Genomic DNA, 16,605 nt, shown 5'->3' on the forward strand with positions numbered 1-16,605 from the left:
CTTGCTGACAAGAATACTGTGGAAGACCGTGTCAAAAGCTTTGCTAAAGTCAAGATACAATACATCCACTGCTTTCCCTTCATCCACAGAACCAGTAATCTCATCATAGAAGGCGATTAGATTAGTCAGGCATGACCTTCCCTTGGTGAATCCATGCTGACTGTTCCTGATCAGTTTCCTCTCATGTAACTGCTTCAGGATTGATTCTTTGAGGACCTGCTCCATGATTTTTCCGGGGACTGAAGTGAGGCTTACTGGCCTGTAGTTCCCAGGATCATCCTCCTTCCCTTTTTTAAAGATTGGCACTACATTAGCCTTTTTCCAGTCATCCGGGACTTCCCCCGTTCGCCACGAGTTTTCAAAGATAATGGCCAATGGCTCTGCAATCACAGCCGCCAGTTCCTTTAGCACTCTCGGATGCAACTCATCCGGCCCCATGGACTTGTGCACGTCCAGTTTTTCTAAATAGGCCCTAACCACCTTTCTCCACAGAGGGCTGGCCATCTATTCCCCATGTTGTGATGCCCAGCACAGCAGTCTGGGAGCTGACCTTGTTCGTGAAGACAGAGGCAAAAAAAGCATTGAGTACATTAGCTTTTTCCACATCCTCCATCACTAGGTTGCCTCCCTTATTCATTAAGGGGCCCACACTTTCCTTGGCTTTCTTCTTGTTGCCAACATACCTGAAGAAACCCTTCTTGTTACTCTTAACATCTCTCGCCAGCTGCAGCTCCAGGTGCGATTTGGCCCTCCTAATTTCATTCCTACATGCCCGAGCAATATTTTTATACTCTTCCCTGGTCATATGTCCAACTTTCCACTTCTTGTAAGCTTCTTTTTTATGCTTAAGATCTGCTAGGATTTCACCGTTAAGCCAAGCTGGTCGCCTGCCATATTTACTATTCTTTCGACACATCGGGATGGTTTGTCCCTGTAACCTCAACAGGGATTCCTTGAAATACAGCCAGCTCTCCTGGACTCCTTTCCCCTTCATGTTAGTCCCCCAGGGGATCCTACCCATCCGTTCCCTGAGGGAGTCGAAGTCTGCTTTCCTGAAGTCCAGGGTCCGTATCCTGCTGCTTACCTTTCTTCCCTGTGTCAGGATCCTGAACTCAACCAACTCATGGTCACTGCCTCCCAGATTCCCATCCACTTTTGCTTCCCCTACTAATTCTTCCCGGTTTGTGAGCAGCAGGTCAAGAAAAGCTCCCCCCCCCCCCAGTTGGCTCCTCTAGCACTTGCACCAGGAAATTGTCCCCTACGCTTTCCAAAAACTTCCTGGATTGTCTATGCACCGCTGTAGTGCTCTCCCAGCAGATATCAGGAAAATTAAAGTCACCCATGAGAACCAGGGCATGTGATCTAGTAGCTTCTGCGAGCTGCCGGAAGAAAGCCTCATCCACCTCATCCCCCTGGTCCGGTGGTCTATAGCAGACTCCCACCACTACATCACTCCTGTTGCTCACACTTCTAAACTTAATCCAGAGACACTCAGGTTTTTCTGCAGTTTCGTACCGGAGCTCTGAGCAGTCATACTGCTCCCTTACATACAGTGCTACTCCCCCACCTTTTCTGCCCTGCCTGTCCTTCCTGAACAGTTTATAACCATCCATGACAGTACTCCAGTCATGTGAGTTATCCCACCAAGTCTCTGTTATTCCAATCACGTCATAATTCCTTGACATCACCAGGACCTCCAGTTCTCCCTGCTTGTTTCCAAGGCTTTGTGCATTCGTATATAAGCACTTGAGATAACCTGCTGATCGCCCCTCATTCTCAGTATGAGGCACGAGCCCTCCCCTCACAGACATTCCTGCCTGTGCTTCCTCCCGGTATCCTGCTTGCCCACTTACCTCAGGGCTTTGGTCTCCTTCCCCCGGTGAACCTAGTTTAAAGCCCTCCTCACTAGGTTAGCCAGCCTGCTCGCAAAGATGCTCTTCCCTCTCTTCGTAAGGTGGAGCCTGTCTCTGCCTAGCACTCCTCCTTCATGGAACACCATCCCATGGTCAAAGAATCCAAAGCCTTCTCTCCGACACCACCTGCATAGCCATTCGTTGACTTCCACGATTCGACGGTCCCTACCCAGGCCTTTTCCTTCCACAGGGAGGATAGACGAGAATACCACCTGCACCTCAAACTCCTTTATCCTTCTTCCCAGAGCCACGTAGTCCGCAGTGATCCGCTCAAGGTCATTCTTGGCAGTATCATTGGTGCCCACGTGGAGAAGCAGGAAGGGGTAGCGATCCGAGGGCTTGATGAGTCTCGGCAGTCTCTCCGTCACATCGCGAATCTTAGCCCCCCGGCAAGCAGCAGGCTTCTCGGTTTTCCCAGTCAGGGCGGCAGATAGATGACTCAGTCCCCCAGAGTAGAGAGTCCCCGACCACCACCACCCGCCTCCTTCTCTTGGGAGTGGTGGTCGTGGAACCCCCCATCTCAGGACAGCACATCTCATGCCTTCCAACCAGCGGAGTCTCCTTCTGCTTTCTCCCCCCAGACATATCATCTGGTCCACTCTCCGCAACGGTACCTGTGGAGAGAACATGAAAGCGGTTAGTTACCTGTGTCCGCATTGCTGGAACCCGGACATTCCCCCTTCTTCTTCTGGAGGTCACATGTTGCCAAGCTTCTTCACTGGCCTCTTGGCTCCGCTGTGCAACCTGCTCTAAATCTTTAGAGCTTTGTGCCCGTAGAAGCATATCCTGACTTTTGTCCAGGAAATCCTCCTTTTCTCGTATGCAACGCAGGGTCGTTATCTGTTGCTCCAGACCTTCAATCTTCTCTTCCAGTATGGAGACCAGCTTGCACTTTGTGTACACAAAGTCGCTTCTGTCCTGTGGAAGAAAGACAAACATGGCACATCCAGTGCAGGTCACAATAGCTGAACCCCTCCCTTCCATATCACCTTCCTACTATGAGCTTCCTCAGAGAAGTTGGCAAGATGTAAGCCGCACTGGGCTCACTCCAGGCGAACTCCCAGACAAACTCCTGCTGTGTGCTGCTCTGCTGTCCCCCACTGCTCAGCTGGTTCGCCGCCGCTCAGCTGGTTCGCGAAGCTCTGGCTATTTTTAAACAGCCAGGCTCCCCTGAAACAAACAGACAGCCCCACTGCCCGCCCCCTGCAGGCTACCAGCCAATCAGACACTCGCTCAGGCTCTCACACTGCCCTCCCAGCGAACACATGCTCGGATACTTACTCAGCAAACACGCACTTGGATACTCACCAATCCCAGGCAAACTCCTGCTGTGTGCTGCTCTGCTGTCCCCCGCTGCTCAGCTGGTTCGCCGCTGCTCAGCTGGTTCAAAGGTCCCTCCTAGGAATTCCCCTAGGCAACCCAAAGGGTTTACTATTGTAATGATGGAATTCAAAGAAATTACAAGGAGACTGCACTAAAGGCAGGGAAAAGAAAAAAGAGTGGAGAATTTATAAATCTGTAGGCAGGCAGAGGCAATGGGGTTAATCCCAGGGCAATATCATCTGAGTTCTGAAGACAAGGTGAAAATCTGAATGGACATATTCTTCTGGATTAATGGATATATTTTGTTATGTGATTCCCATTAGCATTATCAACAACCACATATACACACTGATGGGAGAATGTGTCCATAAACACAGTTTGGAAAGGATCTATTTGAAATAGATGGGATAGAGAACATAAATGCCAGTTTAATAGCTGATGAACAAGAGGATGTAACTGAAAATAAAGGCCCAGTCCACCCCCTATTTAATAGGCCTCTCTTCCGTCGTTAGTACAATACCTCCTTGAAACACTTCCTCTAGTTGGCTTGTGTGGGAGGTGTAATAAATTTACTCTTGGGGGAATTCTACACCACTGCGCATGCACAGAATTTATGTCCCCAGCAGATTTCTTTGCTTCCCTGCAGAAAAAAGACTTTCTGATGGGAAGGAAAAAGAAGCCACAAAAGCAGTCATGCAACCCTCCCCAGCAGTATGATTTGGGTGCCCAGGGCAGCCAATAGAGAGGTAAATCACTGTGGGGCAGGAGGCAGGACTGGGGAAGACCCAGCTGTTGGCTCCTACCCAGCACTGGGCTCAGCTGCTAGTCCCGGCTGGGCTGGGGAGGATGGGACTTCCTCTTCCCCTGCACGGCATCGAGGGCAGAGTTAGACCCACCCACAGATTCCTCCCCCGTCTGAAGGAAGTTCTGCAAACTCCCCTCCCCCCCCCCCCCATGCTTCCTGCACCCATCACTCCTCAGGGGGAGGGATCGCTGTACAGGGAGCTGTTCCCACATCCACCCAACCCCCATGCAGCCAGACTCCCTCATACCCAGGCCCTCCTGCTGAGCCTCACGCCCCTGCACACAGAACCCCCCCTATGAGCCCATTCCCCCTGCACCTGGACCACCATGACGAGCCACCTGCACCCGGATCCCCACCCTACTGAGCCCCAACGAACTGCACCTGGATCCCCACCCCACTGAGCTCCACTCCCCCAGCATCTGGACCCACCACTGAGCCCCCCGCTCCCAGACACCTCTCCTGCTGAGCCCCAACTACCTTCACCTGGACCCTCCTGCAGAGTCCCATTTTCATTGCACCCAGAACCCCGTAACAAGCCCCTGTGCATCCAGATCCACCCCCCCCCCCGACTGGATTACCACTGAGCCGCTCGCACCCAGACTGCCCCACACAGAACCCTCTCCACCCTCACCTGGATCCCCCCACACTAAGCCCCTCCACACTTGGATCCTGCTTTGCTGAGCCTGCCTGCCCACACTTGGTCCATGTGGCACAGAGGGGCAGGGCCCTGCAGTGTTTCTGGGGCAGGCCTGGGCCTTGCGCTGTGTCAGGATTGGGTGCAGCCTCACCGCTGAGTCTGTGTCCTGGGGGGAAGCTGCACAGTGATCCCCCACCTCTGTGCAGCCAGTGGCCTGTGCTCCCTACTGCCATGCTGGAACCTCCACATTTATGTGACAAAAAAAATTCTGCGCACAAGATTTTAAAATTCTGCAAATTGTGTGTGTGTGTGCGCGCACAGAATGCCCTCAGGAGACAATAAAGACTGTGGGATGTCCTGGAGAAGGACAAGGTGGAAGTAACTAACCTACCCAGGGCTGGTTTCAGAGTAGCAGCTGTGTTAGTCTATATCCACAAAAAGAACAGGAGTACCTGTGGCACCTTAGAGACTAACAAATTTATGAGAGCATAAGCTTTCGTGGGCTACCGCCCACTTCATCAGATGCACAGAATGGAACATATAGTAAGAAGAGATATATATATATATACACACATACAGAGAAGGTGGAAGTTGCCATACAAACTGTGAGAGGCTAATTAGATAAGATGAGCTATTATCAGCAGGAGAAAAAAACTTTTGTAGTGATAATCAAGATGGCCCATTTAGACAGTTGACAAGAAGGTGTGAGGATACTTAACTTAGGGAAATAGATTCAATATGTGTGATGACCCAGCCACTCCCAGTCTCTATTCAAACCCAAGTTAATGGTATCTAGTTTGCATATTAATTCAAGCTCAGCAGTTTCTTGTTGGAGTCTGTTTTTGAAGCTTTTCTGTTGCAAAATTGCCACCCTTAAATCTTTTACTGAGTGCCAGAGAGGTTGAAGTGTTCTCCTACCGGTTTCTGCATGTTATGATTCCTGATGTCAGATTTGTGTCCATTTATTCTTTTGTGTAGACTGTCCAGTTTGGCCAATGTACGTGGCAGAGGGGCATTGCTTGCACATGATGGCATATATCACATTGGTAGATGTGCAGGTGAACGAGCCCCTGATGGTGTGGCTAATGTGATTAGTCCTATGATGGTGCCACTTGAATAGGTGGACAGAGTTGGCATCCGGCTTTGTTGCAAGGATAGGTTCCTGGGTTAGTGTTTTTGTTGTGTGGTTGCTGGAGAGTATCTGCTTCAGTTTGGGGGTCTGTCTGTAGGCAAGGACTGGCCTGTCTCCCAAGATTTGTGAGAGTGAGGGATCATTTTTCAGGATGGGTTGTAAATCTTTGATGATGCACTGGAGAGGTTTTAGTTGGGGGCTGAAGGTGACGGCTAGTGGCGTTCTGTTATTTTCTTTGTTGGGCCTCTCCTATAGTAGGTGACTTCTGGGTACTCTTCTGGCTCTGTCAATCTGTTTCTTCACTTCAGCAGGTGGGTATTGTAAGAATGCCTGATAGAGATCTTGTAGGTGTTTGTCTCTGTCTGCGGGGTTGGAGCAAATGCGGTTGTATCGTAGAGCTTGGCTGTAGACAATGGATCGTGTGGTGTGTCCTGGATGGAAGCTGGAGGCATGTAGGTAGGAATAGCGGTCAGTAGGTTTCCGGTATGTTTATGTGACCATCGCTTATTAGCACAGTAGTATCCAGGAAATGAACCGCTTGTGTGAATTGGTCTATGCTGAGGTTGATGGTGGGATGGAAATTTTTGAAATCATGGTGGAATTCCTCAAGGGCTCCTTTTCCATGGGTCCAGATGATGAAGATGTCCTCAATGTAGCACAAGTAGAGTAGGGGCATTAGGGGACGAGAGCTGAGGACGCGTTGTTCTAAGTCAGCCATAAAAATGTTAGCATACTGTGGGGCCATGCGGGTGCCCAGAGCAGTGCCGCTGACTTGAAGGTATATATGGTCCCCAAATGTGAAATAGTTGTGGGTCAGGACAAAGTCACAAAGTTCAGCCACCAGGTTAGCCGTGACATTATTGGGGATACTGTTCCTGATAGCTTGTAGTCCATCTTTGTGTGGAATGTTGGTGTAGAGGGCTTCTACATCCATAGTAGAAGCAGCTTGAATAGGGTTTATGCCAATGGAGGCTGATAATTGTTATTAATGAGATGGCTGTGTCTCTCCAATGACTACTTGGAGAGCTCTCCCCATTATAAAAAACATTCTCAGAGTTGACACTAATAACCACTCCTGTCAGTCTCGGTAGAGAAGCCACGGACAGAATGGAGCAGGGAGGCTGGGTTATCCTCTCCTCCCTAGATGTCCTTCCAAGTCAGAGTGTGGCACTCAGGCAGGACAGGCTGTGAACACTTCTGTAGCTGCTTCCTGTGTTGCACCTGGTCAGTGGATAAATATGCTGCCAAACCAGCACCTTCCCCAAACACAAAATGAATTTTAAAAACTGTTTACATTCATCCTTATTTTCAACCACAAGGTGGCAGCAAAGATCATTTCTCTCAGTGAGAGGCCTGATTAGTTACTAACCGTATAGTACAAGGAAGCCCTTAACAACAAAAGTCGAAGAGGAGAGTGAACAGAAGTTGCTGTGGACAGCCCTCGCCTTTTGGCAGTGCTGGGGTTATCCAGTGCTCCCTTTGTCACAAAGGGAACATCCATGAAGAAACACTTCACTGCCTTTTAGACATTTGTCCAAATTACCCTTCCCTTGAGCCATTTCACGATAGGCTGGACAAATCACTGGAAAATATGCAGGAGAGAAGAGCCCGCTACTGGCTGGGGAATGGTCCAGATCAGTGGTTCTCAACCTATTCATCATTGTGGGCTGCACGTGCTGCTCTCTCTGTGTTTATGTTGGCCTCATCCACACAATATATATACAACCCGTATGGCCCTGAGGATGTCACATGGGCCGCAGCTGTGTGCTGATTGGGCTACGGGTTGAGAACCACTGGTCTAGATGAACTGTTAGTAGGAATATTTTGCAATTCTATAGAAGTTTTTACTCAGTCTCTTTTCAAAGCTGTCTCATTTTTCAAGAGTCAGAGTACTCCACCAGGTCATCTTAAAAAATAACCCACGTTTCTCAGATTTCCTACTTGAGCTGGGAGACCAGAGGGCTTTCTGACCAAAGGGCAGGGAATTTTTAATCTTCGTGCATGAGAATGAAGTTGAACCTTGTGCTTCCCATTGTGGCTATGAGCTGACTAGAACTGTGATGCAAGATTCTTCCCTGGGAGAAACAAGTATAGAATCATCATTTTCTTGGCCTGACTGTTGAGGCTAGGACATGAATGGAATTTACCACCACAACAATCATTCATTTATTTCCACTCTACTGAAGCAAGAGAGGGAAGATGCTACACCACATTGTTACCTGCCAGGTTTGCCATGGGCCAATTCTTCTCCTGCCCCTGTGAGACATCTGGTTGTGAGGCCCGATGTCCTTAGGAGAGGCTTGTGGCCTACTCATGATGATGGCACTTTCCTTTGCTTCCTGTCTTGCTGGATGATGTCTCACAGAAGAAGGTGGGAATGATTTCAGAGTGCACTTTCTGCATAGCAGGAGATTCTCACTAGGGCCCCAAAACATCAAAACACTTACACATGTGCTTAACTTTAAGCATGTGAGCAGGCCCACTGACTTCAATAGGATGGATTACTTGTTTAAAGCTAAGCGCTTTGTGGGATCAGGGTCTAACAGTGAATTTCCTTGGTTGTGTGTTTTCTTAATGAAAATCCCTAAGTGCTCCAGAACTGGGTCTGAACCAAAATCCTAATACAAACTTTTCTGAACATGGCATCTCAGGCCCATCTTTAGTATCCAATCTATCCTTATTGCCTGAACTTGAGTGTTATATCTAGTTCTATGTTTTTCTTTGCAGGATTTCATCTCCATCTCTTTTTTGGAGACTGATGCCCAGACACGGACGATGGCCTCGCGGATAGACACGACAGCTCAGCAGCTAAGCCAGCAATGTGCTGAGAAGTTTGAGGTGTCGGATCCCCAGAACTATGGGCTCTTTGTTCATGTTGATGACAAGTGCTTGCAGCTTGCTGACGATGCCCACCCCCATCATATAAAATCCTACCTGCTGAAGAGCGAACCCAAAAAAGATTTCCATTTTATTTATAAACTGCTGTGCAAGGAAGAGACACAGAGTTCAGTCATCAAAGAGCCAGACTTTTTATAATGGCAGAACTGCTCTTGTATTGTGTATGCTGCAGTCTTTGAAAGACTGAGACACTTTATCTTATGAGATCTTCTGACACCAGGAACATGCTGGAGCTCAGCCTTTTAGCAGTGGTGGACAGGGTAGTAGTTGTCGATGCTGTCTCACTACTGCGCATTTCTCAGCAGAATTCATTTGCAGAAGCAAACAGGAATGTTCATAGGAATTCATAGGAATGTTCCTAATTTGGAAAACTTGAAGTATTAAACCTCAAAACCTCTCTATGGCAACAAACAAACTCATAACGGATGTGGACAATGGAGCTTAATCCAGTTGCTCCGGAGTTTTTACAGAGGAGTGAGTATCTATCCCATTATGTTATATAGGTGAAAGTCACCTATGCAGAAGGCCTCTAAAGGGCAAATGCACAACTTAAACCCTATTTTTGAGGACTTATATGGTGTGAGTGCCTAGAGCTGGTGAGTGCACAGGGCTGAATTTCACCCTGTTTAAATAAATTATGAATCATGATTGATCTGTTCAGCAGCATAGAATTGTATCATGCAGCAGAACTCCATCTCTATCCTGGTATGTTATATTACACGTACTGACCTTTGAAATACATGTAATAACAGAACATGAAATCCAATACTGTATGTGCGCTAAGAAGCCTTTCTGTGTGGTATACATTTCACTGAATTACGTAATTTACGCACTTCCATCAATATACTTTTTTCATCTTAAAGACTGAAACTCCATCACCATCATTTTAGATGTACAACAGCCTTAATCAAATCTGTTGTACAGTAATGTCTGGTGTGACAAAGTTCCTGCTCTACCTTGGTGGGTCTTGAGCTTATTGGCGGATTTGCTCGCCTTGGAGCTTCACGGCAGCCCTCAGCTTGACCGTTTTTCTGAATTCACAGTCCAGGTCGACTCCTCCTGTGTCTGACCAGGAGTTGGGAGGTTTCGGGAGAACTCGGGCCTGCCCTCTACTCCGGGTTCCAGCCCAGGGCCCTGTGGAATGCAGCTGTCTAGAGTGCCTCCTGGAACAACTATGCGACAGCTACAACTCCCTGGGCTACTTCCCCATGGCATCCTCCCAACACCTTCTTTATCCTCACCATGGGACCTTCCTCCTGGTGTCTGATAATGCTTGTACACCTCAGTCCTCCAACAGTCCACGTTCTCACTCTCAGCTCCTAGTGCCTCTTGCTCCCAGCTCCTCACACGCACACCACAAACTGAAGTGAGCTCCTTTTTAAAACCCAGGTGCCCTGATTAGCCTGCCTTAATTGATTCTAGCAGCTTCTTGATTGGCTGCAGGTGTTCTAATCAGCCTGTCTTAATTATCTCCAGAAGGTTCCTGATTGTTCTGGAACCTTCCCTGTTACCTTACCCAGGGAAAAGGGACCTACTTAACCTGGGGCTAATATATCTGCCTTCTATTATTCTCCCGTAGCCATCTGGCCTGACCCTGTCACACTGGTTACATGTATTTATTTCCATGTGTGATCATTTTAAAATCACTTCCTATTTGTGGATAACTTGATAGTGTAAAAACACTGATGGAAAAGGCAACACTCATTATAAAAAACTCTGATTTCAAATAGATCAATGAAAGGACTCAAGGTCAGAGACTTTTTTTTAAAAAATACCACTTCCTTTTCAGCCAGTACTGGATGCTTCTGTTGTTTTCTCAGATGTGTTTGTATCTTCAGGTTGTTACATGAGTAAATACATGCTGTTGCAGACTGAACTTGCTGAAGTTCCTTTTGATTTCTCCACTCCTATTCTCCAGGGCTCAGAACCTGCTAATGAAATCTCACTGCAGGCTTGAATTCTCCGTAAAATGTCCTGATGCAAAAGCACACAAAACCTCAAGCCAGCTTTCTGCTTCTTGAGTGAAGAATGGACATAGGAGTCCTTGGTTTAAGCACAGATATTAATCCATCATGGGACTGATCCCACAGCCCTTACTCAGCCAAAGTTCCCACTCATGTTAACGTATGTAAGGGACCTAGTTCTTCCCACGCAGGACAGGAGTAACTGTCGGTGTAGTGGGAGTATCCTACCCAAGGACCACAGGAACAGGCCAAGTTTGATTGATTTATCCTTAGTAGGAAATGCACATTGTTATGATTAGAAAAGGGGGTTGTGTAAGTGTGTTCATTCAGCACAACTTCTACATCCAGCTAGCATTAAGGAGGAAATGGTCAGTGGTTTTTTTGGTGGGGTGGGAGGACGAGGAGCCTGGAGCCCACAAGTCCCATTACATTTTTATTACATTACTTTTTAAAGGGTCCCAGCCTCCTTACTGAACAATGAGTATACAGTTGTTCTCTCTGGGGTTTGAAATCCGTGTCCCTATATTCACTACTACTGTAGTTTGGCATTTATTTCGGTGTGAGAAATAAATATATATGGATCCTTTGTACTGGTCACCAACCAAACGAGCATAAAAATTACAAATTATTAGTGTGAGTCTGTTACCTTGTCATGCATTTAGTCTTGGGTCCACGTGGCCAGGAGAAAGTGATATTACATTTGGGAAAAGTAAATAAAATATTGTGGCTTCAAATATATCATGTGCAGCACTGAGGGATTCCTTATAGGAGAGTGTCAGGGTTCCTGCCCCACTCTGAACTCTGGGGTATAGATGTGGGACCCCCAAGAAAGACCCCCAAGCTTATTTCTACAGCTTAGGTTAAAAAGTTCCCCAAGGCACAAATCCTTTCCTTGTCTTTGGGTGGTATTGCTGCCACCACCAAGTGATTTAGACAAAGATTCAGGAAAAAGACCACTTGAAGTCCCTATTTCCCCAAAATATTCCCCCCAAGCTCCTTCCTGGGGAGGCTTGAGAATAATATACTAACCAATAAGTTAACAAAGTGAGCACAGACCAAACCCTTTGGTTTTTAGGACAATAAAAATCAATCAGGTTCTTTAAAAGAAGAACTTTATAATAAAGAAAAAAGTAAAAGAATCACACCTGCAAAATCAGGACGGAAGGTAACTTTACAGGGTAATAAAAGATTTAAAACACAGAGGATTTCCCCTCTAGGCTCAACTTTAAAGTTACAAAAACAGGAATAAACCTCCCTCTTAGCATAGGGAAAATTCACAAGCTAAAACAAAAGATAATCTAACTCATTTCCTTGCTATTACTTACAATTTCTGTATCATTTCAGGATCTTTTTAGGAGCCGGTTTACCTGCTTGGTCTCTCTCCCTGTCCCGAGAGGGAACCAACAAAGAAAGCACAAACAAAACCTCCCCCCGCCCCCCCCCATTTGAAAGTATCTTCTTTTCCCTTGGCCCTTCTGGTCAGGTGCCAACCAGGTTAATTGAACTGATTAAACCCTTACAGGTAAAATGATTCTGTACCTCTGTCTGTACCTCTGGCCAGGAGGGATTTTATGTTACTGCATACATAAAGGTTGTTACCCTTCCTTTTATATTTATGACAGAGAGGTTTGCGCCAAAGTCTTTGACTCATTTTCTCACCCTTCCCGCACGCAGGCACTTATATTGTGCAATTGGCTGGCACTCTCCACTTCTGGTGCTCTCCACTGTGTGAAGAAACTTGGGATCCTTCCAGATCAAATGTGCTGCATATGTGGTATTATTTGGAATACAGCCCAGAGAAAGGGCACGGCTGAGTTGTGGCATCTGGAGTTCGGAGTGGGGGAGGGGACTCTTGGCAGCTCTTTATTGGGAGTGAAAAGGGCATTTCTGCATCTGGGACAGGTGGAGGGAGCTTCTTCTCTGCTCTAAGGGGGAAATTCAGGAAACCCACGTGAAGCCTGAGTGATTCGGCTTTATGTACACCTCCTGTGCAGTGGTTGGGGAAAGGAAATCCGTCCTCCAACCGGTGGGCATGCCATGGGGCTGTAATATTGCCCCTCCCACAACCATTATTCCAGCCTATAGGCTCAGATACAAGCTACTGCCCCTCAGCTTCTCCTCTATGAGAATTCCTAACCCCTAGATTTTTCATATATATATAAATTCTTAGTCACTATAGTTTGCCAAGCTGGGTGAAATAATGGCAGCAAGGTATGGTTTCCTTTTAGCACAACAGCTGTAATCTCATCCAGTAATTTACATACCATAGCTCCTCTGATCCTGAAGGACCCCAAAGTACTTTATAAGCTGTTTAGTGGTGGTAGATCTGGGAGTTATTTATTCCACTGCTCAAACATAATCACCAGTGGCCAGACAAATGACACCCAACATAGCCCACGTGAATGGAGTATGGGGAGGGAGCCACCTATCATCATGGGATTATTAATGGCCATACACACCCTCATCTGTATAGGTCTTATGGAAAAAAGACAACCACCCATCCCACCTACATTAAACTACCTCATACTCAACATAGCTACCTTGAGGAGATTAAGGAGGGTAAATATTTAGCTGCCTCAGTCCAAAGGGCACAACTTGGGCACCTAAAATTAAGCACACAGGCCATGATTTTTCAAAGCTAAGTAGTGATTTTGGGAACTCAAATTGAGACACACAAAGTGCTGAGCATCCCATCCTTTGAAAACTGGGCTCCATTAACCTGTTGCAAGGTGGGCTCCCCAGAATTGAGGGACCCAATGTCATGAGTCACTTTAAGAATGTTGTCCTTAAATCCGTATTCAGGCAGGTAAATCAGTGGCTTGATTAGAGGTGTCGTATCTCCCACTGAAATCAACAAGACTATTGACAGTAGTACGGGCTTACTACACCTGGTGAATAAGTGCTTGTAGGCTCAGTCTCTAGACTCTCAGGGCTCTGGAAGGGGCTTCTCTCCTATATGTATGTAGAGCACTTGGCCACTTGGGGGCACTATATAAATGATAACAACAACACTAAAGCAAATACTAATAAGACATGGGGAGGAGTTCTTGAGGGGAAAGTACAGGCTACTTGGCCTCTACCTGAGGTCTTCCAAATATAAAACAATCTATCCTGAATTCTGGCATTTTTCATCCTGAGAGAAATGTGAACCCCGGACATTCCACAGCTCTGCCAGTATGATCCCATTCCAGTGCAGTAGATCAGCTTAAGGGCTTGTCTACACTGGGAAATTTATCAAAATAGCTAGTCTGGAATAGATTTTCCAAATTAGTTTAATTGAGAAAGTGGATCCACTTTGTGGATTAAGCCTGTTATACCAGAATGAGAGTGTCCACATATGCCAAAATAACTTTTCTGGAATGGCTATTTCAGTAAATTTCCAAGGGTAGACAAGCCCTAAGTCACCAATAAATGAAAACGTACAAACTAAACCACATATTTCAAGAAACGCACAGTGTCTCCCTCTCTCAAGGCAAGCCACTGAGAGCCAGATTGTGGCAGAGGACTGAGAGTGCTTAAGTGGGGCTAGAGCTATGACCCCACTCCACTTGCATCCACTGGGCACACTCGTCAGCCCTGCACTTTCCTGACTGCAGGGGCTACTCCCTAGCACACTCTGAGCACTGCAGCCACCCCAAAGACAGCCATACGGGGGAGTCTTGATTCCCATGCATAGGCTGGAGCTCTCGGGGGCATTGTGTTGCCAATACAGCTTCGCATAATCACCATCTCAGGGTTGTTGCTGAAAGCTTCAACAGATGCCAGCAACAGCAGTGATGGGAAGCAGTTAAGACTTGCCAGGTCCAATGAGAGGGTAGTTTCCTAGCTGGAGATGCAGCGCCAGTGCTAGAAGGAAGTTCAATGAACATGCCCATATGTCCATTGGCTTCTCTACTGAGACTGTCCGTTGTGATACAGACATCGTCCACTATAAACTATGAGCCGCACATCTAGTCATTAGTGACCTGGGTCAGATATGAACCAGTGAACAGGCGGGGAAAGGCTCCACAGCCCAGATCCTCAGAGGTATCTAGGAGCCTAACTCCCTGTGAGTTCAATAGAAATTAGGTACCTAAAGACCTTTGAGGATCTGGGCTGTGGAGCCTTTCCCACATGTCTTGGGCCATCCTGTCACCATGCTGCAAGATAGTCCTAAGTCATTGTTTCTCAACTGGAGGCCACAGTTCCAGATACTGAATATGGCAAACATGGAAGAAACTGTTTGGATTAAAAGCGATTTATTTATTTATTGCTTAGTATCTCCCACAATGCTCCTTTTTACCTAAAAGAAACTTACTTGACAATTTAACTGAAGGAAACTTCCTGGTCTGATGACCCAGTGCCATCATGTGATTAGTCAAGGAACAATTACTAAGTGACTCAAACACTAGCCCTCACATGACTGATCAGCAGATCGAGCGAGAGTCATAGACTTTACCCTGTGAACAAGTGAAGTTGTGTAAGCCAGCCAAGTGCTCTTCAGGGGTTAGTTTCCACAGAAACATTGTGAAACTATTTGGACATAATTTACTTGCAAGGCCAGGAATAATGCACAAGGAAAACTTGCTGAGCACAGCAAAGTCCGTAAAAAACCCCCAGCTTTTTAAAGTAACCCTTCCGTGCATGGAAGCCTTCAGAGCCATGCTTAATACAATCTGGCAATAATTCACTAACCCAATTACACATGCTGGTCATTTAGGGCCTGATCCAAAGCCCACTGAAAGCAATGGAAGGCATTCCACTGACATCAGACAGAATCAGAACTTAATCCACAGGCTGTGTTTTGAATACATAGAATAATTGCTTGTCCATTCTTATTGCCTGCACAGGAAAGAGAGAGCATAATACAGACGCCATAAGCACAGTGAGACTTAGCACTGTGGCTGTTATTGCCCATAATCATACACATGTTGCGGTCCTCATTGGGCCTTTTCCCTGAGGAAGCATTGCAGGATTTAGCCCAGACCGGCTAACTGATGGCAGCAGATATGATAGCACACGTCTCAGCCATGCCATTTAGGCACTGCCCTGCATTGGGGCAGGAGTGGCTTGGCACTGCCCTGGGGACTCCGAATGCCTCCCAGCGCTGCAGCCTCTGCATAGCAGCTAGCATGCCAGTTTGTGAGGTGCATCCTATGCCCCACATGCAGCTGGACCGCTCCTCTGGCCAGGGCCTGCGGGGGTGACAGAGACATGGCAACTCAGCCCCGGAAGGCCCCTGAGCATAAGGGATGAAGATTTTCTTGGCCCTTACTGAAGCCACATAAAGAAAAGGAGGACTTGCGGCACCTTAGAGACTAACAAATTTATTTGAGCATAAGCTTTCGTGAGGGAAAAAGGGAAGTAGGAGGATCCTGGGAACTACAGGCCAGTCAGCCTCACCTCAGTCCCTGGAAAAATCATGGAGCAGGTCCTCAAGGAATCAATCCTGAAGCACTTAGAGGAGAGGAAAGTGATCAGGAACAGTCAGCATGGATTCACCAAGGGCAAGTCATGCCTGACTAATCTAATTGCCTTCTATGACAAGATAACTGGTTCTGTGCATGAAGGGAAAGCAGTGGACATGTTGTTCTTTGACTTTAGCAAAGTTTTTGACACTGTCTCCCACAGTATTCTTGCCAGCAAGTTAAAGAAGTATGGGCTGAATGAATGGACTATAAGGTGGATAGAAAGCTGGCTAGATTGTCGAGCTCAGCGGGCAGTGATCAATGGCTCCATGTCTAGTTGGCAGCCGGTATCAAGTGGAGTGCCCCAAGGGTCGGGGTCCTGGGGCTGGTTTTGTTCAATATCTTCATAAATGATCTGGAGGATGGTGTGGATTGCACCCTCAGCAAGTCTGCAGATGACACTAAACTGGGAGGAGTGGTAGATATGCTGGAGGGCAGGGATAGGATACAGAGGGACCTAGACAAATTGGAGGATTGGGCCAAAAG

General features: G+C 47.0%; 1 protein-coding gene across 1 annotated transcript in view; it reads left to right on the forward strand.

Annotated features, from left to right (window-relative positions):
• Window positions 1-10,584, forward strand: part of RIN3 (Ras and Rab interactor 3) — a 108,048-nt gene extending 97,464 nt beyond the window's left edge. Inside the window, exon 10 of the mRNA XM_077820407.1 lies at window positions 8,538-10,584. Within this exon, the coding sequence (XP_077676533.1) occupies window positions 8,538-8,846 (309 nt within the window). The 3' untranslated portion in view covers window positions 8,847-10,584. The remainder of the gene's footprint in view (window positions 1-8,537) is intronic.
• Window positions 10,585-16,605: the final 6,021 nt, after the last annotated feature.

The sequence above is a fragment of the Eretmochelys imbricata genome, chromosome 6, assembly GCF_965152235.1.
Source record: "Eretmochelys imbricata isolate rEreImb1 chromosome 6, rEreImb1.hap1, whole genome shotgun sequence".
NCBI classification, from domain to species: domain Eukaryota; kingdom Metazoa; phylum Chordata; order Testudines; family Cheloniidae; genus Eretmochelys; species Eretmochelys imbricata.